Raw genomic sequence first — 24,629 nt, forward strand, 5'->3', positions numbered from 1 at the left:
ACAGCCATGAAATCTGAGTGTTTAAACCAAAAATTCTGCCTCACCCTCCCCTTTCCTGCATTACACACTCACCTCCTTCCCTTCCTTTCCCCCAAAGGCAATATTTTGGCTTGGCAACCAGTACAAATCTCTGAACCCTTCCATTTAAATGCCCCACAAAGATCCTGTTTGATCACAGCTTGGATTTCAGAAAGAAAGAAAAATCAGGAATTTGGACACAGGAGATGTCACAGTGCCCCACCCCCCATTCTGCCATTCTCTCCCTCACTGTCCCCTAGGAAAAAACCAGAGAGCCAAGCCTCACCCTTAACAGTAAAGACACCCCGAGATTTAGGGGGATAAGTGCGGCCTTACTTAGCTGCAACGCTGCAGCTGTGCTCTTATCTGGCCAAAGGAACCAGGGGACAACAAAAGACCCCAAAGAAGGGACGATGGCTGCATGGGAAAGCCAGCAGCCCAGCATTGTGGTGCCCTTCTGCTGAGCAAATAGTTCAAACTGCTCATTCCCATCTCCTATTCTCTCCCTGGTACATTGTTTGTGCCCTTGCATTTCATTCTGCAAGGAAGGTTGCTCTCTGGGCCTATAAGCAAACAGTCCAGAAAAGAGCTAACCATCCTCTTCTCTTCCCCGGAGAACTAGCATTTTTATTTCGGCTCCAAGCTGTCAAAGACCTGGAGAGTTTATGTCAGTGTCCTGAATTAATTGCTTTAAGCTGAAGCAGGCTCCACGGGCTACCAAATGTCCAGAAGATGTTTATTAATAACGATTCCTCCAGGATTCTGGCTCCAAGCTGTCCCTTGGTGGTGGCCTTTATCTGGCTGCCACCTTCTCACCCCTGGGCTCTTGGTGCTGGGGGTGGGAGGGCTTGCCTATCCAGCCATCGTGACAAAATTTCAAATTGCCTTCAGTGAAAAAATACCCACCTGTGTATCAGGACATGGGTGATGGTCATCTTTGTCCTGCCCCCAGAAAGGTCCCAGAGTCACAGAAACTGCGTGAGTAACTTCGACGTGGGCCAGGGAGGTAGCTGCAGACCCTGCCCTGTGCAAGCTCATTTAGCCCGTGCAATTAGCAGAGGCAGCCGGAGAAATTCCCTCCTCCTACTCCCCCTCCCCACTTCCTCCCCCAAAAGAAAATTCAGTGAGGCTGACAACCTGATGTATTTTGAAGTTTTCCTGGTACCAAAAAAAAGCCTCTTTAATAGAATGAAATAATAAACCAATTTATATACCGATATAAGACCAGGATCGTGAGTGCCATTGTGTAATTTTCCACTTGACTTTTCATTATCTACCTGAACAAAATCAATCTATATGTATGGGATCAACATACAATTCCGGAGATAAAAGCTGAAAATAAATGTGCTTTGCATATCCCGGAGATAAAAGACACAGTCCTTCGGACAGCCTTTTCTTCTCCAGCAGATGTATTTATAAAATAAATGGTGTGTCAAGGAAAAACAACGAGACACAGTTGTGTATCTGGAGTGTGGACTCCTTTGCTGGAAATATTGATCCTGCAAATGAGCACTGGTTAATAAGTGCCCTGCCGACGATATTGGGTCTACCCAGAGCGCAGGCTGGGTCAACACTTCTCCCAGCCAAACCTCCCCACCGCCAAAAAAAAAAAAAAAAGACACTTGCCCTATTAACATGGATTTAAGGCTGAGGACTTCAAGGGCCTTCTGAAGCCTCTCCACGGAGACAAAGCACACTGAAAAATCACATTATGTTAGAAATCTCCTCTGCAGCAAAGGGCCAGCTGTGAGGGACCCTCAGTCTTCAAAAAAGAAGGAGAGGTGCCCTGCGCCCCTTGGAGGTGACTTTTTTCCTTTAAACAAGTTGAGTTCCATCCCTTTTTCCGGTGCCCTTCTTCACCCCAATACCTAGAAATGATACTAAGGACAGTACAGCTCTGTCCACACGGGCCACGCCCAGGTCCTGGTCACTCCCTTCCTTTGGGGATGTGTCCCCGTCAGCACTGCATGTGTGTGCCATGGTGGGCAGATGGCAGAAGCATCCATGGGTGTGCCCATCGGGTTCTGAACCCCTTGGGGAATGTGCACCTGCCTGGGGGGCTTACTGGGCCTGTTTCCAGGCTGGCCACTCTTGTCCCTTCTGTGAGGCAGGGACTAATTGCCCATGCCTTATTGGCCAGCAAAAAAAGCCCATGAGGGATGGGTCCTGGACCACCTTTAGCCCCAAACAATCACTTTGAGTTCATGGACTTTTTCCGATCATTGAAAAGTAATGATGTCTTAGGCCAAGGACAGGAAACGTGCCTGCTCGTCATTATTCATCCATTAGAAGCTTTAGTAACTTCAGGGGAGGTTCAATGTCTACTTGGGCAACTTTAATTTGTACAGCAGGACAAATCAACTCTTTTATGGTTTAATATCTTTGTGTTGACTAGTTTTGGTGGTTGTTGGTTGGATGGTTTGGTCCAAGTCTGCAAATCGCGATTTTCATGCACCCTCTTCCCTTATGCTGAGAGCTCATATTCAAGCCCAGCACCCACCTCATTCCTCAGACACTCATGGAAAACTATGGGGAAAGCCCCCAGGAGCAGTCTGACAGCAGAGTTATAGACTTTTAGGGACACTCCTGTAATGGTCAAAGTTCAGTATGGGGAGAAGCTTGTGTGCTTTCAGTCACGTGTGTCTCTTAGGAAAACAAGCATCCTCCCTTCGTCCCATCTTTTTGTTCCAGTATCTGTGAATAAGCAAAGCTAGAGAAAACTAAGAATGCAGTCAAAGAGAGTTAGGCAGTCGTTAGAATTTCGTTTGAAAATTGAACTACATCCTGACGGTACACTTTGAAAAGTCCCTATATTTTCATTACAAAATTGATGTCTTTTATGCCTAGAGCATTCAGCCTCCATGAACTCAAGGCATATTTTGTCCAAGGTTTAATTACTCCATTATCCAAACACCTAACCTGTGTCCTGGAGAACCCAGTATGGTAGGTAGCACATGAGCCTCACCCACCAGGCGGAAAATCCTGTAGGAATTTTGTACCCCCGAGCTCCCTGAAGAAAGAGAACATGCCAGAATAGGGTGTTTCTACATCCACAGACACATTTACTGATCCTGCATAACTGTCTCCATGCATAAGCAAGGTCCTGACCCAGAGTCAGGCTGTAGTCCCTGTTTATAAAATAAGAATTTGCTAAACAGAAGAAACTGAGTTCTTCCAAAGGTATTTTTAGTAATCATGTCAGAGATGTCCTGTCTTGATGTCATTTCCCAGGGAAGAAAAATGGAGAGTCAGAAGTCCAGTAAATGTATGAAGGTGTACACATTCAGATAAACAGAACCAGATGGAAAGTTAGTGTCGACTGTTGCTACCACTGACATTTAAAAAAAAACATATATCAGCAGTTAAAATACGTAAAGAAGATGAAGGATGTAACCAAATTCAGGCTGAGGGTGAACACATGCCCCTCTTGGTCTTTCTGGCTGGGGGTCAATTAACAGATGAGGACAAGCCCCAGCCCCCCAGCTGCTGCTCAACCCCCTCTGGAACCTGGGAAACTGAAGACATTATATTATATAGGAATAAGCACAAGCTGGCCTGATCATATTTATCTGTCTAGGTATCCTAAGCTAACTCACTTTCCCTCTCAGTAATTGCCTCATTCTTCCCTTCTAGTGAGTGTACAGCATCTTCACAAATAACCAAAGTGCAAAGCTCTCTTGATCGCCACCAAAACCAAGAGACACAACTGCAAAGCCCCAGTGCGTCCCTTCATACCAGGCTTGATAGAGAAATAAGGAACCCATTTTCCAGATGAAGAACTACAGTGTCATCCTGCCCTGTGGGTGAGGTACTTACCCATTCAGAAAGGTCAAATGAGAATGGTTTTCAACGTTGTTTTTTGTTTTTCTTTTCTCTTTTCTCCCCCTTCTTTCCTTCCTCCCTCCCTCCTTCCTTCCTTCCATCCTTCCATCCTTTCCTCTCTCTTTTTTTTTTTTTTTTTTTTGGAGGACGGCGGGAGCTGGCAATGGAACTGGATGAAACATGGCCCTAAATCAGAATCTCTTGCACACCCCTCTAGCACCTTCCACTCTACCGCAGTAAAGATAAAACCCTTTCTCCCGGCTCTCTGAATTATCAACACAGAAATCCATTCAGAAGACGGTGAGACCCAGGAATGAGGCCAGGAGAGGGCTCTGCCAGCCCTAAAGATGCCACAAACTTTCCACAGCACTTAAAATGTGCTTCAAGTGGTCCTAGAGCAAGAGAGTTGCTTTTCAAAATGAAAAGAAAAATAACTGTAACTTATCCATGATGACAGTTTGAAAGGTGAAATTTTCATTTTGAGTGCCTATGTGTCACCATGGAAAAATTACTGGATTCTAATACTACACAATGCTAGAGAGACACATATCATTTCTTCTGTGTCTCATAGTCTACATCAAGTTGTTCAAAACATTTCTCAATGTGGAGAACCAAATGAAAAATCTCTATGATTAAATTAACATTTGACGCAGAAAGTGTTGCCTTTATCACAGGAACCATGCAAGAAGATGGATCGCCACTCATGCCATACGTGTTCCAACTTTTCTTGACTTGAAAATGTTTTCAAATGTATTTCTTAAGTATGTCCTTACTATTTGACAATAAGAGATATGTATCCTTATTCAATTTTTTCTGCCATGTTGTCCACAAAGAGGGCATGACACCACAGAGGAAAACAGGTTTCTTTTAAAGAAATAGGAAAACAGTAGCTCCATTATATTATTTGGGCCACAACAGCTTTATGACAAACTCCTTCAAAGCAGCACTTACTCCCCCTGCACAGATGGAGGGCCGGGTATCCTGTTCTGACTCTCCTGGCTGCCCCAGCAGTGATTCTGTCCAGTTTGTTGACATAACGTGGGCTCCATTAGAACCAAGTTGGATATTCAAATGCACTTTATATTCTTTTCCAGAGATTCTAAAAGAGAAAGATGTGGATTTGCAGCCTAACACAGAGGATGTTTAGTCTCAGTGAAGCCCGGGTGTGTTTATTCAGTGTCATTTTTAAAGGAACTGCCTACTTGATGCAGAAATGACAGTTCCTTGTCTCAAGCATCACTTAAAAGTTCAAAAGAAACAGCTGAAGCCCAGCATGGGAAAGTGTTTTACTTCCCAATTCACTCAGACTTTTAAAATGGTTAATGCTGGCAGTGGACTTACTCCGATAAATCAGGAAAAGCACCAGCTCATCTTCGTACACTGATCTGTGAATTTATGAAGTCAAAGAACATTGGTAGAAGTGCATTTTTTCTCATTTTGCTTTCCTCTGGAGGCCGGGGAAAGAGTGAAAGACCAGTAGGGAATACACCAGAACTCTTTTTATTTTGAAGAAAGATAAGCCTCCATTTTCAAGTAATTTGAAGAGTGAGAATTCTGATACTGAAGAATTTCAATGCGGCTTTCCTGGAAACTTGAGACTGATTCAAAGAGCAAATACCACGGTGCAATTTCTTTACAGTTGTGAGTTTCTTTTTTCTTTTGAGTAAGAAAGTAGTAATACATGATGAAAAGCAATAATAATAATAACAATAATAATTTAAAAGGGGCGGGTGTAGGTTATTACGTATTTTGCTTGATATCACACAAAGTAATTTCACATTAATGAAGGAATACTAGATTTCACAATTTTCAATATTCCTGTCCTAGCTAAAAAGTCATGTCACACCCCCAAAAAACAGGCCTGAGTTGATAGGATTTTTTATACAGATTTTAGGCCAGGTTAAAGGATTTTGTGGAACTATATGTCATGGCTTGGGGTGAAATTAAACAATATGCTTGATTCCAGTGTCCATTTGGGGTTCATTTGTGTTCACATCTTTCTCCTATTTTTGCCGGCGTCCTGCAGTTCCACAGCTCCGGGGTCCGCATACAGATGGTTACATTCTCATACTGGGCACCCAGAGAAGGTCACATGCTTTACATCAATGGCAATTAGTTCCCTTTTTAAAATGGAAAATGTCATTAAGTTCTTGAATAATTCAAGAGTAGAGGTCACAATACAGTGTCCCTTTTGGGGGTCTTTATGGTGCAAATGGCAAAACAAGGCGATCCTATCAGTAAGAGCAGATCTAAGGTTTACAATGTAGCTCTATTTAGTGTGACAGGAAAATTAAATTACACGAGACACTCATTCATCGTCACCCGTTAACAGGCTTGGGAAAATTGTGGATCCCCGGGGGCAAATCACTGACAACGTGCGAGGCAAATAAAAATATGTCATTTTAATTGGCTGCTGTTTCCTCCGCTTGGTTTTGAAAATAACAAACATAAGCTTGTCCCCCACAACTGTCCTTGGAAATAGGGTCCCGAGTCTCCAAGAGAGGACCACAACTTAAGGACGGGTTAAGAGTTCCGGGGGACACGGGTCTGTTTTCTCAGCAGTCGTTGAGCGGGTCTTGATCCAGGGGTTCCCTGGAAATGAAATATAGGGGAAGGTCCCACGTGAAAAGCGGCGTCGGCGGCTCCCCACCCCGCCCCGGTTGGGGGGTGGTCTGCACGGGAGTTACTACGTTTCTGGAACAGGAGCTGCCCCTCAATCTGTGAGGTGTGAGGAGGAGGCCAGGAAGGAGGACCGAGCGTCGCGGGGTCCACCAACTGTCCTCCCTCCCCAGGGGAGAGAAAGCCACACGGCCCTCGACGGGTGGATAGGGTAGAACCAGAGGCAGCACATCCTCAGAGGTCACCGACGGAGACGAAAGCCGTTCCCGGGCCGCGCCAGCACATCCTCGCCACACACGTCCCCTACGACCCCCAAAGTCCCAGTTCAGGCCAGTGGGCGTGGCTGTCCGGGACCCGCTCCCACCCTTGACCGCCCGCGTGTCGCGCCGAGCGCTGGGCCGCTCCACCCGCGCTTCCCGCCGCCGCCGCCGCCGCGCTCCCGGCGGTCTCCCGCCCATCGCGGCGCCCTCGGCACCTGCGGGGCCCCGGCTCTGCTTCCTGCGTCTCCCCGAGGCTGGAGAGAGCTGGTTGGGCGGGGAGGAGTAAAGCCTGCGGCGCCGGGCGCCTGCGGGTGGGGTTGGCCAGTCCGTTGCGTGGGCCGCATGGGGTCGGTCCCCTGCGATGCAGGACTCGGAAAAGTCAAGAATGACCGCCCGTCTGCCTGTTGCTTTTTATTATTATTATTATTATTATTATTATTATTATTATTATTATTATTATTATTATTATTATTATTATTATTATTATTTAGAAATAATATCTATCTGGCGCTTCCCTTTTTCGGGCTCCTCCGCCAAGACCCTGCGAAGTCCTATATTGGCCAAGTGAGCTCAGGGCGGGGTGCGCGCATCTTGTCGGCGCTGCGCGCATCTCTGCCGCCGGCGCTCGGCCGCGCGGGGAGGCCAGGCTCCGGATCTGGTGACACCGCGGCCCGACACACGCCCCAGGAGGCGCGGACCCTGGGTGGGGTCGGCGCGGACCCGAGGAGGGGCCGGCGGCCGGGCCTTGGCAGAGGGTCCCGGACCCTCGCGGGGAGGAGAAGCCGGTCCAGCGGCTGGGGGCTCCTTTCAGAATGAAGACCTTGGGGCCGCTCGGTTTCTGAAGCGGGCCTGACGTTAGTAAAGCTTAGGTAAAGGGAGATACTTCATTTTTAAGAAGAAGTCATATTACAGCGTGATTGCTGCCTCGGGCGGATGATGGGTGTCTGAGCCTCAGTACCTTTGTAGTAGAATTAAAAGTAGAATTAAGGAGTACGTTTCCTTCCTGGGGGGAGCGAGGGAGCAGAGGGGGCCAATTTAGAGGTTTTTCATTTTCTAAACGCTTCAATTTTAAGCAAACACTTGGGGGCTCCGGGCCGCTGTAATTCCAAAGACAATTTTCCGTGGTTTTAATTTGATTTGCATTTATTCAACTTCTATAATATTCAATTTCATGGCTGAATACACAGGTAAACACTGTTAGGTCGTGTTTTTCGCCCCCTGCACCAAACAGAATGTCGCTTGCCTTGGAGTGCCAGGGGAGGTTACACCCCGTCCCAATAATGTCTGCGGGTTTCTCCTGAATTATTTTCCTAAACGTAGCGCGGTTTCGCCTGGGCGCCAGAAGGCTGGCCTATTAAAAATAGCTGAACTGCTCCGCACGGGTGAGGGGGACCCCCACAAACATGACCCAAAGGAAGGAGACAAAGCAAACAAATTCCTATTCTACATAGAATCTATTCTAATTTTACCCAGAAACATTTAAAAATATTTTATTAGTAGTTTTAAGCACTCCAAAAATGATCAATATACTCACTTCCCCCAGAAATGCTTTCAGTGTAAATTTCATCGCTAGAAAGACAAACATTGAGAAATACAAAGAGACAGGCTTTGTAAGGAGAAGTTTAATTAGCACCCTTGAGCTATTTTATAAAAAAAAAATTTAGAGAAAAATACGAAGTGAAATTGGGTAATTAGCTTTAGTCATATCAAAGCTGATATTTAACAAAATGCCACGGTCCCTGACCCTGGAGCCAGGATGCTGGAAGCTGCATGCATGGGAGCAGCTATGCCAAAGACTAACACGGGTAGATGGTAATCCTTGAATACACCATACACCATACATCTCGCAAAGAGATAGTTGAACCTCATCAAATATACAGATAGATTGGCACATAATAAATCTATCAAAACCCCGAATGCATTTTATATTACTTCACAACATCGTGCTACAAGAGGAAAGGAGCAAAGAAATGGCATACTTAATCGGCCTGTCCAGAGGTACTCATATAATAAAATAGCACTCTCAGGAACGATACCTCATTTAAAGAAAATATAGATATATACATATATATCTGCTTAATGTCCATTACTGTGAAACACTCAATACCGTGAAAGCTATTCCTATTTTAAATCCTAAAAATTTACAGATTTGAATGTTTGTCTCATTTCATAGGATTTTTTTTTTTTAATTGGAGAGCTCACGGACAATGTTAGTGACTTTCAGAAATTAAAAGATATTAGAGTTTTGGCATTTTGGAAAGAATAGATCCAGAAATTACATTGGTGAGCCTTTCAAAAACCTTTTTGCTTGAGGTTGGCTGATTTGGGAAAACGGTATTGAGCCGATCTCATTTGCAAAATATTTTTTTATCGTACGAAAGGGGTTTAAGCAAACAAGAAAGGAATTTCTTTTGAAACAGTACCAACTTTGAAAAAGAAAGTTACTTCATTTTTTGAAAACACCGTCGTAGCAGGCTGACTGCACCGAACACCTTCAGGAAAACTGACCTTTATCATTTGACTTTTAATTTTTTTTTTACAATTATTGAATTTCAAAGAATCATTGTTTAGCATCTGTCCTAATCTTTCTTATTGTGGATGACTGGCAATTATGTCTTTCTGTTTATCTTACACACATAGATGACAGAATGTGATGTCCACAGATGACAGCAGAGCAAACCTCTTCCTGGAGAAGAGCTCATGACAGGGACTCGACTAAAACACAAGGTCTACTCAGAGGATGGCAAACTTCGGGCAATAGGAACCTCTTTCTCTTTCTCTATTCTAATGGAGGAGTAAATGGGGCTCTTGTTAAGAACCTAAAAGCACTGATCATCAGAGTAAGTTTGCCAATTTCTTTCACTTTTATCCCCAAAGAGGTCTGTGTCCAAGACTGTGGCAGCCGATCCAGAAGCTGTGCTCAGGCGATGCAGACAGCGATTGCTCTCCCAACCCCCAACTGTGTTCAGCTGGGTCCAAGAGGCCACTGGCTGACCAAAGATGGAGGGCGCTTGGCAGGCCTGGGGTGGGGGAGGGGAGGGAGGGAGGAATGGGCCAAGGAGGTCCCTGGAGTGTGTCTCAGCAGGTGGGGGCTAGCAGAACAGGGGGCCCAAGTCCCAGTAGGAAACTTTCCCTACAGACTTAGGAACTTGGGAGGCCATGTCCTTTGGGAGAGATGTTAGTCCTCAGAGGAAAGAGTAGCACCCCCAGAAGACACAGCTGCTGTGGGGGGGGGCGGTGAGGTTAGCTGAGGGTGCTATGGAACGACTGTGGTCTGACTGTCCCTTCATGACTAATAGGAGCCTGAGGGAGGGGAGGAGTGTGAGTGTGTGTGTGTGTGTGTGAGAGAGAGAGAGAGAGAGAGAGAGAGAGAGAGAGAGAGAGAGAGATTCCGCTGAATACAAGGGAGAAATCCCACAGTTACTTTTAGTTGTTTACTGAGCAAGGGCAAAATCTAAACAGCGCTTTCCAGGATCAATGAAAGGATGGCCTTAGGTTCCAGAGCTGAGCCCCCTAAATGAGTCTGGCATCCTGATAACTGCAGGTTAGCACCTGAGATCAACCCCTTCCCACTGCTGGATGCTGGCAAGAGATACGGAGGCATCTTGTTCTGGGCTCTGGGAAGGGAGAGGCGACAAGGAGATTTAATTGTCTGCCTGGGTGAATCGAAATGTCCTTCGAAAGCAAAGAAATCAAGAGAGATTGGCCTTTAATTGGCAAACTCTGCTGGTTGGAGGGGAGTGGCAATTAAAGTGGAGAGAGGATAAAATGCAGATCGGATTCCTGTCCCCAGCTTGCCCCCAGACAGGTCCCAAGATCGCATTCTCCCCCCCTCTTTCGGACTCTGGAAGGCTCCGCGCCTAGTCTGACTGTGGTAACTGTGTCTCTCTCCCCACCTCAGTCTAACGTCTCCATTATCAGTTTGGAGTGGGGAGTCTGGTTTAATCCAGAACTCCATTCACTTCCAAGACTTGGTCATCCCTATGCCTGAGACATCATTGTGTGCAGAGCTGGCCTTAGGACCCAGTTGTCCAGAGCCTCCCCTGAAATCCCAAAAGGGGAGGGGCTCAGTCTGCAGGAAATCCCCACCCCACTAAAAACGGACAGTCCGGGGAACTTAACTTGCAGTAAGTCAAAAAGAAAAGGAGACCTCCACGCCAGGAGGGCCTGGCATAAGCAGGCGTGAGCCATCCTTGGCTTGCACACCCCTGTGCCCGTGTGCAGCTCGGCCGGGGTGGCGCCCTTCCCCCAGATTGCAGGCCTACTGAGTGCTGGGCCTCAGCCATCCTCTGTGATGGAAGTAGGCCCGTCCACCTGGGCCGGCATCCCTTTCAGGGCCAAACCTGGAGGCAGGTGTTTATCCAGATCTGCATCTGTATGTGCGTGGGGGGAGGCGGCTGTAGGGACGGGGGCCTTGGTGCTCTTGCAGCTGTGTTGGAGCGGGGGCATGCAGGGGCCCAGCTGTGATCGGTGTGTGCGCTCCAGCTGTGCTGTCACCTGGGCTGTCGGGCCACCAGGTGCAGGTCAGGGGGAGGTCAGAGGCGAGAGGCTCTCAGGAATTCCTGGCCCCTGATCCAAAATTCCCCGTAAGGAGTAAAGCTGACAGGTGGCACCTCGGACGTGGGTTATTTTAAGCCCGTATGTCAGGCTATTGTTTCTGCCCCTGACATTTTCCTCTTCTCTGGCATTTTCTCTTTCTAATCACAATGCAAGAGCCATCTACCTGCTGATTCTCTACCAGTCTCCTCCCTTCCAGCCCTAGCCAGCTGGTCCCGGAAGCTTAAATGGGGAGGAGTCGTGGTCCAGGCCTGACTGATCCTCTGGCTGGCTTTGGGGCCATGGTTGCATGGGAATTCTAACTCCAAGAGGGAAAAAGAAGCCAGCCTGACCCCAGACATAACCCACCCTGACCCCTTCTAGGACAGTGGGCAGGGTCTCTGCCATCCTTCCAAGAAGTGCCCAAGCCTGTTCTTCTTGAGACCTTCTTGTTTCCTTCTAGCCTTCTTCTAACACTGCCGTCCCCCCCACCGCCCCATCACCTCCGCTTACCATCAGCGACTCACTTTGAAAACTTGGGGGTCCTGGCGAAGGCAGGCTCCCTACTGCATTGGAATCAGGGAGGTCTGTGCCCAGGCCATATGAAACCAGGAAAAGTTGAAAGAACTCAGAGGTGAAAGATTTGAATTCAACGCTGAGCTCTGAAATTGAAGCTTTTTCTCTAACTTCTCTCTGCCCGGGACCATCACCCATAAATTCTGACAGCTACTAGGGAGGGGAGTGGTCTTAAATGAGGTCATGTTCATGAAGACACCTGGTGTGGTGTCTGGCACAGAGGGGACCCCACTGAGTGGTGGTGGATGGAATACAGTTGTGATCAATAAAAGAGGAGGAGGGGCTGGGGCGGGGGTGGGAGAAACAGTAAGATGGTAGAAAGAAGGGCAAAAGTTTTGTCCCAAAATGGACTCATTTTTCTGGGTAGAGGGTAAATTTTTTCCCCCAGAGAGTTGTTGAAGTTGCAACTTCTTTCTGTGTGTAAACTGCTCCGTTTAATGTAGCTCAGAATTGAGGACTGACTAGAAGGTATATAGTTAAATTGGTCTCGTTTATTTTAAATTTCTTAGATTGGGTCTTAGAAGGTAAGGCAAGCAGGAAGCTCTAGCAGAGGGTTGTATCTTTTAGAGCAGAGTGTACACACGCTGGCATCCTGATTTCTCTGCTAAAGATGCCTCTGGCCCCCATACAGAGAGCCCAGGTCCTATCCTGGCTGACATTCCACCCGTGTCTTCACAGAAGATGTCATTGCATCGTCATCTGCCCTCCCCCGTCCCCCAGCTCCCACTTCACGCCTTAGCTCCTCCCAAGCCCTCTCCGCCAAACACTTCCTAAGATTGTTTTCTATTTTTAAGTAATGCACTTTGAACACCCAAGTCTTCAACTTAAGAACCGTATGCTTTTCTTTAATGTGAGCAAAAAGTTCAACAAAATCCATTATATAACTACATCTGCTTTGTGAAGAGAGAAAAAATAATGAATTGAGGTCCTATTTCTAATGAAATAAGTCAAAATTCACACGCATGCAACCTTATTTTGATTTGCTGGGGTTGTGACCAACCTTGGTCCAAAAACGTTCCTGCTTATTCTTGAACCCTGTGTTTTACTTTTTTTCCAAAAAAGTGAAACCATGGAAAAGCTGCTTTACCTAGGAAGCAAGTCTAGTCCTCAACCTTTTAAGCGAGCAGAAGTGGAGCCACTTAAGCAAGTAGAACTAAAAACCAGCAAACTATTCTGATTCCAAAGTTTTCACCTGCATCACACCCCAGTATTTTTCCCTCACGCATCTATGTTTGTGATGTGGAAAATTTCCCTCTCAGTTCATTTGATGTGTTTAAGTTAAATCAACGTGGCCTTGCTGGCATGGTATCCTGGCATTGCAGGAATATCAGTGCCTCCAATTAGCTTCAAGAGAGAGTTCAACCCCAGGCACTTGCCCTAATGAGACCTGAGAACCTCTAGCTTTGCATGAATGAATGCAACTTCATTTGTGTGGCTCTTTTCAGCGTCTCGGCTATCCGTTGTATTATCTGCTAGTAAAATTCCCCACCTTCTTTTCAGAAAGAGAGAGAGAGTTGTGTGTGAAGGGTAAGTCAATGCCTTCTCATGGGAGCCTGGCGGAGAGGGGGGACATGTATGACAGCGACATCTGACCAGTCCATGTTTTGTTGGTAGTGAGGTTGGAGCTCTGAGGAACAGCCACTAATGTAAAAACTAAGGACACTGTTGTGAAGATGTGCTTGTGAAACCACCCTGTCTTCTGTACCTTATGCAGAGGATATACAAAGAATCTGGAACAAGCCCCAAGGGTGCAGGGGTTGGGGGAGGGGAGAGTAGGAATCACCTCCAGTCTGGCAATAGGGACCAGGGCGGAATGACAGCTTGTAAAATAAGCCTCCATCAGTCTCCCAGGAGACAGCCGGCCTCAACTTGGGTGTTCCCCGCTTGTTAGCCTCACTCATAATTGGTCTCCCCTCCCATCCCACGTTGTTGGTTTTCTGTGTGTGGCTTTTGGTGTGAGCGTGTTAGGTCATCAACAAATACAATGGCGGGAGGGGGTGAGGGGGGATACACACGATTGTTTTAAAGAAGAAAGGAGAGAAAGGATGAGAGAGTGGGCAGGAAGGCTGTGGACAGAATGGGGAAGATGCCCCAGGATTTAGGCTTCCGAGGCAACCCCTGGAGGGCTGGGGGTAGTGCGCTCCCTGGGAGTTTTGTCTAAGGGAGAAGCAGCCTGCCAGGAGCTGGGGACCCCGCTGAGCGCCACTGGGGACACCGTCTATACCATGCAATTTTTGTTTGCTTGTCTCTGGAGGTGCCTGTAACATCCTGCCCATATCCGGTGCATCTCATCAAAAAGGAATTTCTCAAAAAATCCCAATTATTGTGGCTGCCTGAGAAAGGATGTAGCCTCAGGAGCAACCCAGGATTACCCCCCCCCCACCGGGCACACGGGCACACAGGCCTGTGCCAGCTGGCCTTTCCCCATCCATTTAAAAATAGTTTCTCCCACATTCCTCATGATCTTTTCCTCCACCCTACATTCTCTTTTTTCCTCTTCTCAGAGGAAAGCCAGTCCTGGGGTTAGAAGCTATAAGAAACGTGTAGTCGGACGTCTGTAAAGCCTAGCACGAGCTGGCTTTGCAGTCAAGGGGCGCTGTAGATGCAGTGTATTGTTTTCACTCCAAAAGGGGCATATAAGGCTCTGAGACCCTCAGATATCTGTTTACGGTATAAAGAATGTTTGACGGGAGAAGAGAGCAGCAGATAATTAAATTGAGCAGCAATCTCTTGGAGAGTTTATTCTTGCATTTTTGGTTTTGTTTTTATAATTTCACGCCACCAACTGTTGGGCGGCCTGGGTTGCCATGGTGCTGTGGCCGGGGCTGCTGTCCACTGTGTCCCTGACCCAGTAGAGACATTTGGGGTCTGAAATCTTGCTCTTCTGCTGCAGTGGTGACAGCACATTGGGGATGGTGGCGCAAAGGGGTGGGTGTTGGGGGGGTCTCCTCTGTGGCCGGACAGGGTGCCCGTAAGTCTGTGGACGCTAGCCCGCGAGGTTAGGTCCACGGTGGGGATGGGGGACTCAGAGAACATTTCCTTCCGACCCCCTGGCGCAGGGTGAAGATTCCCGGCCCCAGTGGCCCTGCTGCTTTCTCCGGACAGTTCTGGTCTATGCAATTCAGAAGATTCTGCCTTGGTGACTCCAGCCCCAAGCCGGGAGGACCTCCAGACCCCCGATACTCAGAAGAGTGCGCTGCCCCAGAGAAAACCAGTTACCCCGAGGTACCTCCAGGTGCCTTCTTGAGCAAACACCCCCCCCTTCCCCGTGCACTATTAAGCGGTATCTCTCGCTTCTCCCTGCGTCACCCGCACATTAAAATTCCCCCAAAGCCCTGAAGACCTGCTTCTCTGTATAAAGCCGGGAGAGGCGGGCGATAAACATCAGGCGTTTAAATTGGCCATTTGGAAGATTACATCTCTTCAGCGAGGGTCTTTCTTTCAAAACTCGCACTGAATTAAGGGCCGCGGCTACTCCGCACCGGCTCTCAAAGGCCGGGCACCTTTTCATTCGGCCGTGGAGTGGGGCCGGGCGCGGTGTCCCGGCGCCATCAAAGGCCCGAGGAAAGGCCGTGGGGCGACACCGTCTAATGACAAGTAATTGACGGATTCGAGACCGCACATTACCAGCGGAACGGGGAGGCATTAATTATTAAAAAACGATTAGCCTCGCGTGTGTCCCGCAGGCGGGCCATCTCTTTCAGGGAAGATAGCCAGCCACGCGAGCCGGAGCCGGACTTGGAGGGAGGCGGGTGCGCTCCCCGGTCGGCCTCGGGCGTGGTGGACAAAGGCGCGCGCGGCCCCGGGCGCCGGGGAAGGAGGGGACCGGGCGCCCAGGGTCCCCACGCATGGAGGTGTCCACAAAACTGACCCTGCCAATCACCGGCACCGATTTCTGCCCTTTTGGGTCCGAGATCTGGGTGACTGCGGCGCGGACTGGAAGAACTTTCCAGTTGGGGTGGCGGGCAACTGCGGTGACCCGGGACCTAGCGCGACCTACGTATGTCGTGGCGAAATACCAAACTGACCGAGCCGGCGTGGGCCTATCACGAGCCAGACACCCCGCCGTAGAAAGCAAACTCTCAGGGGTAATGCAGATTGATGGGGGGCACCTGGTAGACCCCAGAGGAAAGACACCTTTTCCTACGCTGCCCTCGACAGCCGAGGGTCCTGCGGTGTCAACTGGCAGCCTCGGAATCACTAGTTTTCCGAGCCGTCGTCTTCCCGCAGACGGCAGACAGATGCAATCGGTCTGTCCGATCCTCCAAACCCGGTGCCCCGGGCCAGCGCGGGGGAAGTGGGTGAGGAATGGCCCCGCGGCCGGGTTCGGCCTTTCCCTCCCGGACTGGGCTAGTGGCCCGGAGGCTCCCTGACCTGCCTGCGGTCGTGCGCGCTCGCGGCGAGAGCGCAGGGTTCCCCGGCCGCTCGGAAAGGCTTTGCGCCTCCTCGGCTCCCGGACGGCGGGAACCCCACCGCCGCCTCGGCCTCGGGGCTTCCTGGAATCCCCGAGACGGGACTGGAACCCATGCGCGTCCACGCTCGGGCCTCTCTCTGCAGCCTCCCAGTATCAGTGCGCCGTCTTCCACCGTCCCCATCCCAGGCTCTGAGGCCAAGGCCGGCCCCCACCTCCACCTTCCCACTGTCCTAGGGCGACAGGCGGCCCTCGGATCGAATCAGCAGCCCGGAGCGGCTGCAGGGGCCTGTGGTGGCTTCCCGTCGCTTCGGGGTCCCACCAAACTTTCCAGTTGTGCTCAGGGCCCAGATTCAGTCTGAGTGTGTAGCTCCTCGACCCCTCATCCTCCCACGCCAAGCATCCTCAGAATCCCCCGCAAAGAGGCCACCTCCCCAGCCCCGGGGTCTCCGCGACTTAGCTTCTCACTCCCCGTCCCCCAGGCGTCGAAGCGCCAGGGGCTGGCTGGGGGAGGGGAGGCGCGCGGACGGGAGTGGGGGGCGCACGCTCGGCGGGGACCCGGGCGCGGCCCCTGAGTGGGCGCGCTCCCTACCTGCGGTGCGGCGGGCAGGCGGGCGGCGGCGGCAGCGGAGCGTCCAGCGCGCGGAGGGAGGCGGCCGACTGCTCCGAGCCGAGGCATCCCCGCATTTATTTGAGCTCAAACCCAGCGACTGTTGACTTTAGCACACAAAGCAAAGATTTCACTGCCCGCTAGTTTAAAAATGAATATTTTACCAAGATATCGATCAGCGTTATAAAATTCAGTTAAGTACAATGGGATCCTGGCAAAAAAGAAAAAAAAAATAATAAAGGAGGGAGAGGCAATATAATATCTGTGCAAATTTGCTGAAGTGTGACGTGGCATGGAAAGTTTACCCTCCTGGAATTCGGATCTAGAATGTTTTTTTCGGTTGTTTACTGACTGTTTATTCACAGATCACGGATGCTTAAACCCGCGCGCGGATGGCGCGGGGAAAAGGAAGAAAAAGAGGGAGAGAGAGGGAAAAACAAACGCTGCACCCTACCACGCAGAGTTGGGGGACGCGGGCGGCGGGCGGTCTGAGCGCCAGTAAGCTGGGGGCCCTGCGGGGGGAGGGGCTGGGGCGGGAGGATGGGGGGTGTGAAAGACGCAGGACGCGCAGAAAAGCCTCCGGAGCGGCCGGCTCCCCGACATCCTTTTTATGTATTCGGACAGAACTATATCTTATCTGGCCGGGATCAGTGGAGGGGGGCGCGCTAAGTAGTTTAAAACGACCCTCGCACAATGGGCGTGCGATAGGAAACATAGCAGGTTAGGGCAGCGCTTTCAGCCTTCATTGTCCCGCACTCGGCCCCCGGCCCTGCCTCTCGGCTCCTTCGCCACGGGAGCCTTTTATGTGATAATGAAACACATTTCAGGCTGGGCTCACGACGTGTGTGTCCTTGCCAGGGGGAGAGACGGCCCTGATTGCTGGCTGCGACCTCCGGATCCCTCCCACCACCCCCCTCCCCAATTTCTCTTCCTTGTGTTCTTCGGGACAATGTGGCATGTTAAAAAGGGATTTGGAGGCGGGAGGCGGAGGCGAGGACCAACCCCCCTCAGGCGCGTGGGAAGGCCAGGGTTTGAGGGGCAGAGAGACCCCGCAAGGTGGGGAGGGCTCTCGCAGAGGTGGTATCCAGGCTTGGGGCGAAGCTGGGACACTCCAAGTTTGGATGGTCGAGAAGCCCAAAGGTCTAGTCCGGGACACGGGAGCCTGAGCTTAGAAACCTGAGTCCGAAAGTTTTGGCCTCCGACTCTGCGGAGATTCTCACCCATCGCAAGCTAGCTGCGCCCTGGATGGCTCCTGCCCTCACTCGGCCAGCTTGCCTGCCAGCAGATGCCCAGGGCAAAGCCAAAGCGGAGCCCACTTTGTGAAGCCGGGCCCCGCTTGGCCTCCGAGGTTTCCACTTCGGTTGGCCGAGGATTTAGGGGAACTAGGCTGTCTGTGGAGAGAGGCAGTACGATTTGTAATAATTTATTCTGGGTCTTTCTTTATACTTTTCGGTTTTCCTTGAAGAATCACAACATACCCACTCACCTCCTTGGTGCTGTAATCTTAGATTGCCAACCCGGGCTAAGAGGCCGCTTGGCCAAGGCCTCGGAGTTTGGGGGGAGAGGGGAGGGAGAAAACCTGCAGACCCTGGGATCCCACCCCTGACAAGGGGCACCTGGCCAGCCATGCAGGACACCCCATTACCTCTGCCTCATCCCCCAATATACATATTTTAAAAGATTTCCATCAGGACCCTGAGTTCCCTTTAAAATCACTTCCAGGAGAAAGTCTTTTGTTTCTCCAGACCAGATGCTCAAATGCATGGTTCCAGAAGCCTCACTACTCCTGGGCTGCAGCAAGTTCTACCAAGGTTGTGCAGAACACCTCAGTGAAGGTGGAGGGTGGGATGGAGGGTGGAGTGTAGACAGAGGCCTGAGGCTGTCAATCCAGGCGGAGTTCCAATTCCACGGAAGGGTGAATGGGTGCAGAGAGGCAGTGATGAAAAGGAAAAGAGCTGCACCAAGAATTTGCAAGTCCAATTGGGGCTCCCTGCCTTGAAGGGAGGCCTAGGATTGGGCATACAGGAAAAAACATGGAAAATCCAGGCTTCTTTCCAGAGAAGCCAGCCCCAGGGTCCAAGAGACGTCAACAACATTGCACCTTCACATGGCCCAGCTGGAAAATACAGATAGGATGTGTGGTTTTCTCCAGGCTTCGGAGATAAACCTGCATCATCCCCACAATCCCCAGAATGGTTCACCTGGGATCTGTGAGTTTCACTGTGTGTAAAGTTAAACCCAAAATTCAAAGAAGTAACCTTGAACAATGTTGAGTTCCATTAACGATGTCCTTGCTGAAGTGTTTAGGGGGAAGTGTACTGAAGTCTGAAATTTACTTTGAAATGCATCTAGGAAAGTAAGATAAGTGGGCCTATGGACGTGTGGATAGATGGACAGATATGCTGCATAACAAGTATAGTGAAATGAGAACTGTAGGATCTGGGCAATGGGTATGTGTCTGTTTACTGTAAAATTCATTCAACTTTACTTTGTCTGAAAATGTTAATAATAAATAGTTGATAAAACAACAACTACCTCCCCCAGAATAAAATAAAACCTGCAACCAGCCAGGATCTCCCTCCCTCAATTTTTAAATAATTCCCAGGTCTGTTTATTTTTTAAATCAAGCAAAGGAAAAAAAAATCTTGAAGATTCAAAGCAAAAAAACTGGCAATAACACTTTAATATAGATTTGTGGAACTCTGGTTCTTGTAGTCAGAACACACATTTATAAGCCATAAATAAAGCACGCGGAAACCATAAATTAATCAGACTCGAGACCTGAATTTCACCGTATCAAGAATGGGAATACTTTTTTTTTTCTTTTTCTTGATCATTTACAACAGACCCTTACATCATTTTTTCTCTTTTTTAAACAATAGTACAACTCTGTTTTCTGTTAAAACTACAGTTTTACACTGAGTCACTCACAAAAGTTTGTTTTTTTCTTTTTTGTTTTTTGTTTTTTGTTGCTTTTTTTGTTTTTTGTTTTTTTTAATAAAGTAAGACTTCCCTGCAATGACAGCAACGGAGAGAAACCACAACAACAAAAAGTCAGAATTCGCAGGTGCTTAAAGAAGCAGGCGTCTACACAGTAGTGGAAACTGAGGCTTTCCTTTTTCTCTTTTTTTTGACTGTTTATCTTTTTTTCCCTTTCCCTCCTTATATATCATGATAGACATCAGCGTGGCCCATGTGAGGGAGGGAAGGGCTGCAGAGGGTGAGGGGAGACCTCTGTTCCGGGGGCGGGGGTGTGACGGGTCCTTCTTCCTCGTATCTTTCCAGCACCCCTTTCTCAGAGTCTCTACCCCATTTCCTGTCTCTCCCGTCTGGGTCCGGGCTAGCCAGGTCACGCCGTCTTCTTAAGAGGAGTTCATAATGGGCCTGGAGTACACCCCCTGGTAGTAGGAGGTGTCTGGGGCCAGGGTCGAGGCGTCCAGGCCCGCTTTGTTCGTGATCGGGCCCATGGCCAGGCTTCCCGGCATGGGGGACCCGTAGCCGGGGTAGTGCATCACCTGTTCGTAGGCCTTGAGGTCCATTTTGTGGGGCTGGTGGTGGTGATGACTGTGGTGGTGCTGCTGCTCCGAGGACATGAGGTTGTTGATGGAGAAGGGGTGGTTGAAGGCGTAGTGGTGCTCCGGCTTCAGGTGGGCCTCTGGCGGCAGGCCCGGGTGATGCGGCGGGCCCAGCAAGTGGGCCGCGGCCTGCTGCTGCTGCCCTGGCGAGGGCGCCGGCTCCGCGGGGCTCAACGCCGCGGCCGGCGTCCCCTTCAGCTCCCCGAGGCCCCCTCGCTTGTGCTCCTGGCACGGGGAGGCGCTCGAGTGGGGCGATTCGGTGCCCGCCGGAGTCTCGGAGACCGGCCCGGCGGCCTCCCCGAGCTGACCCTGCGAGGCCTGGGCCCCGGCGGCCGCCTTCTTACCGCCGCCCGCGGCGCCCGCGGCCTCCTTCAGGGCCAGCTGCTTCTCGCACTTGAAGCGCTTCTGGCGGCGCAGGTAGCAGCCATTCTCGAACATGTTGCCCGAGTCGGGGTGCAGGGTCCAGAAGGAGCCCTTGCCGGGCTTGTCGGGCGAGCGGGGCACCTTGAGGAAGCAGTCGTTGAAGGAGAGCGAGTGGCGGATGGAGTTCTGCCAGCGCTGCTGGTTCTGCCGGTAGAAGGGGAAGAGGTCCATGATCCACTGGTAGATCTCGCTCAGCGTCAGCATCTTGTTGGGGCTCTGCTGAATGGCCATGGTGATGAGCGAAATGTACGAGTAGGGTGGCTTGGCGTGCGTATAGCTGCGCCGGTAAGTCTTGGGGTCGCGCGCGCGGCTCAGGCCCGCCTGCCCGTACATGGGGCTCATGGAGTTCATGTTCGCGTAGGGTGCCAGGCCGCCCATGGCCCCGGCCGCCTGCCCCCCGAGCGGGCTCAGGCTCGGGCTCAGGTGCGGCCCCATGCCAGCCACGCCGGCCGCCCCGGCCGAGCCGCCCATGCCGGCCATGGCGCCCGCCCCGGGGGACATGCCGGCCAGGGACGGGCTCATGCCAGCGCCCACGTACGACGACATGTTCATGGAGCCGGCGCTCATGTTGCCCGAGCCGCTGCCCATGGCGGCCGCCGACATGCTCATGTACGTGTTCATGCCGTTCATCCCCAGGCCGGCGTTCATGTTGCTCACCGAGGAGTAGCCCTGAGGACAGAGCCCGGAGGGAGGCGCACAGCGTTAGCACCGCGGCCGAAGCGTGCCCGGCCTGACCCCCCCACCCCGCCCACCGGGCCAACCCAGGCCCCCGCCTCCAGGGAGGCCTCCGGGGAGTCCTGCCCTCGCCCGGCCCCGGCCCCGCGTCCGTTTCACCCGGAGCGCGCCGCGATCGCCCTCGGGGAGGTGGCGCGGGGGCCGCCGCTCTGCGCCCGTGGCCGCCTCCTCGCCCTCCTGCGCCTCGCTCAGACTCTAAAACAGAGGTCCCCGGGAGCGCCCCAAGCCAGGCATCCCAAATGCATCTTCCCTCCGCAGAGTACCCCCGACTCTCACGCCAGCATACCGAGCAGGCGCCGCGGCCCCGGACGCCACCTCCGACCCTGGCCAGCGACCTGTGGGACAAGGCGCAGGGCGCCCGGCGGCCTCCCGCGGAGACGATCCCAGGGTCCTCGCCATTCAGCCTTCCTCCCGGGACCCCATTCTGGGCCCCAAGGGAACCGAAACGCGGTACCTGCGCGCAGTCTGGGGCCAGCCGGAGGCATTGAGTGGAGGAACAGGGAGGGGACCGCGAACAGAACTACACGCGGCTGGGCTCTGCAGCCACAAACTTTCTTTCTCTTTGTCGCCTAGTCCTGGACCTTTTTTCTCTACCTCAGCCCCCAACTCCTACCCACCTTCTCCACTCCAGCTCCCCACCCCCTCGCCGGCCGACCTCCCACCCCTCCCCAGCCGCGCGCTGCCAAACACAACTCTGTTAGGATAGTGCGTGGCTCGGCCACGAAGAGGATTTGGAGGCGCCGCAAGTCAATATTTGATCACAAAGTTAATATTATCTCAAGGCTAACAGTGTGTCGTATAAAAAAGAGACCCATTTGAGTCGAAGGAGGGTGGAAAAGGCGGCTGCCCGGAGCGGCTGGGGTGGGGGCCGGGGGCCGGCCAGGGCAGCGGTCCAGAGGTTGGGGCCGAGAGCGGACGCCGCCACCCCGCTTCCCCCGGCAAAGGCGAGTGCCTACCTCGGGCTCGGCATAGTAGCTGCTCCAGTCGGACGGCTCGTGCCCTTCCATCTTCACTGCTCCCAGCATACTGGAAGCCGAGTGCATGGCAGTTTAAAATTTAACAGCCCCAGCAAACGACCGGCAATCACCCCCCCACCCCCACCCTCCTTTCTAAAAAAAGTCAGCCAAGGCACCGTCCCCTCCCTCCCTCTCGCGCTCCCTCTCTCTCGGCTCCACTCCCTCTCTCCCTCGGCCGGCCGGAGGCAGTGGTTGGAAGTGGGCGGGAGGGGTGAGTCGCGGGAGGAGGGGGCCGAGGGTAGGAGGAGGCCCGGAGCCGATCCCCGCTGCCGGAGCGCCCGCCGCCCGCCGCCGCCGCCGCCGCGCTCGCGGGCTGCCCGGTGGAGGCCGAGGCTGGCAGTGCCGAGCTGCCGGGAGGCGGCGGGAAGCGCGCGGCGCGGGGGCGGGTGGGGGGGGGGTGGAGAAGAGGAGGAGGAGGAGGAAGAGGAGGAGGTGGAGGTGGTGGAGGAGGAGGAGGAGGGGGAGGGAGGAGGAGGAGGAGGAGGTGTGGACCGCGCAGCGGACAAGTGCCGCAGTGACGTGGGCTGCTGGTGATATAGCGCGGCGCGCGGGCGCGGGCCTCCAATCCCCAGACCCGGGGCAGCCCATTTGAATAATCAGCTCACACCTGGGCGAGAGGGAGCCCCGGCCGGCGCCCAGCACCTGCCCTCGGCGCCCGCCCAGCTGCCCTGCGCCGCGCACGCGGAGCCCGGACTGGCGAGCGGGGCGGGTGGGCGCGTGGGCCCCCGGGTCCAGCCCCCTTTCGTCTGCGGGGAGTCCCCACGGGAGGAGGGACCCGGGACGAGGCCACCCAGTGGAGAGGCCCAGGGCTCTGGCCCCGTCCCCGTCCCATAGAGCCGGGCGCCTGGCGCGCCTGTCCGAGGGCGCGTCCGGCTTCCGCGCCCGGTCTCCCCTCTGCAGAGCCTTATCAAAGCCGCATTTATTTATCCTGGATTTCTTAGTTCTCAGTGCTCATTCCCTGTCAAAACAACCAGCCGGTGACGGAGCCAATCTGCAAAGCGCTGTCGTATTTAGAAAAACTGTGTACACACCTTTAACTCGCCTGTTGCGGCTGCTGGGAGGCCCCTCCCGTTACAGTTAAGACCCGGAGCGGCTTCGGGAGGCGTGCGGGGCGCCGGGTCCCGCCTCCCCGGCTTTTTGCCTCCTCAAAGCCAGGCCTCCAGCGCCCGATGGGGCGGCTGGAGGGGAGGAGCCCCGTCCCACGGTCCGGGTGCCGGGCGCAGGGCGCGCGCGGCCCCGCCAGCTGCTGCGACGGTTGGGAGACTATTTGTCTCTGACAGTCAGGACGGCGTGTTTCAAGGTTACTTTTCAGTCACAACTGAGGTGCCCACAGCATTTCGTAACTAAAACAAACAGGGCAGGAGGTGGGGGACGAGGCGGGAGGAGAGAGGGGAATTAAGGAATCAATAATGGGGCATATGGAGTCCGCCTGGCTGTGGGCGGGGGTGTCTCTGACCTCTCTGCTTTCCTGTTTTATAAGAATTAGAAACCCCAGCAACCATATTCGTCCTTTTTATTTTCGTTCCAGCTTCTGAGTTCAAATGATCACCTGTCCTGGGCCAGGTACCAAGACCTCAGTGAGCCAGACTGGGGAGGGGGCGGGGAGGCGGAATACTACAGGTGTTTGGAGGTGGACGCCCTTTCTTGGTTCTAAACCCCGGCTGGGCCGTGAGGATGCGGCCCTGCGCCCTCAACCCCAAAGAGAAAAAGTAGGAAATAGTGGGTATCTGGCCCACCTGTCCAGAGTTATGGGTAATGGTGGCAGAAGACAGAAGCGAGGTGGCATGCACGGAGCAGAGCAAGGGGAACGGAAGGCCGGGTGAGGGTCAGGCCAGAGGGCAGGGGGCAGAGCAGTAGGTGCAGGGGTACTCCCACCCCTTCCCTCTACTCCAGGGCTCTAGGGCCTGCAACGCTTTGAACTGAAGATGCAGACGCGGCTGGTTTGACCAATTCTTAGTGAGAGCGTTAATGAACCCGCTGAGCGAGGGCCGGGGCAGGGTCCCCCACAGCCAAGGTCTGCTTCTCCCC

At 52.4% G+C, this 24,629-nt stretch overlaps 1 protein-coding gene and 1 long non-coding RNA gene across 5 annotated transcripts in view; both read right to left on the reverse strand.

The window, feature by feature from the left end:
- The window catches only part of LOC102999870 (uncharacterized), a 55,695-nt gene extending 38,785 nt beyond the window's left edge, over positions 1-16,910 (reverse strand). For all 4 annotated transcript variants that reach the window (XR_009005456.1, XR_009005457.1, XR_009005458.1 and 1 more), the window contains exon 1: positions 16,835-16,910. This is a non-coding gene — a long non-coding RNA (uncharacterized LOC102999870). The remainder of the gene's footprint in view (positions 1-16,834) is intronic.
- Positions 16,911-19,526: 2,616 nt separating this feature from the next.
- FOXA2 (forkhead box A2) lies at positions 19,527-22,649 on the reverse strand. Its single transcript, XM_057529401.1, has 2 exons — positions 22,542-22,649; positions 19,527-21,519 (listed from the first exon to the last, which is right to left on the reverse strand). Exons 1-2 carry the CDS (start codon positions 22,626-22,628, stop codon positions 20,215-20,217), a joined length of 1,392 nt encoding a protein of 463 aa, XP_057385384.1. The 5' UTR covers positions 22,629-22,649; the 3' UTR covers positions 19,527-20,214.
- Positions 22,650-24,629: the final 1,980 nt, after the last annotated feature.

The sequence above is a fragment of the Balaenoptera acutorostrata genome, chromosome 15, assembly GCF_949987535.1.
Source record: "Balaenoptera acutorostrata chromosome 15, mBalAcu1.1, whole genome shotgun sequence".
In the NCBI taxonomy this organism is placed as follows: Eukaryota; Metazoa; Chordata; class Mammalia; order Artiodactyla; family Balaenopteridae; genus Balaenoptera; species Balaenoptera acutorostrata.

Excerpts from the sequence above, each read along its gene's own strand:
- FOXA2 (XM_057529401.1), bottom strand. The coding sequence starts at position 22,628 with ATGCACTCGGCTTCCAGTATGCTGGGAGCAGTGAAGATGGAAGGGCAC. Across the intron at positions 21,520-22,541 it reads GCTACTATGCCGAGCCCGAG|GGCTACTCCTCGGTGAGCAA; the intron begins GTAGGCACTCGC and ends CTCTGTCCTCAG.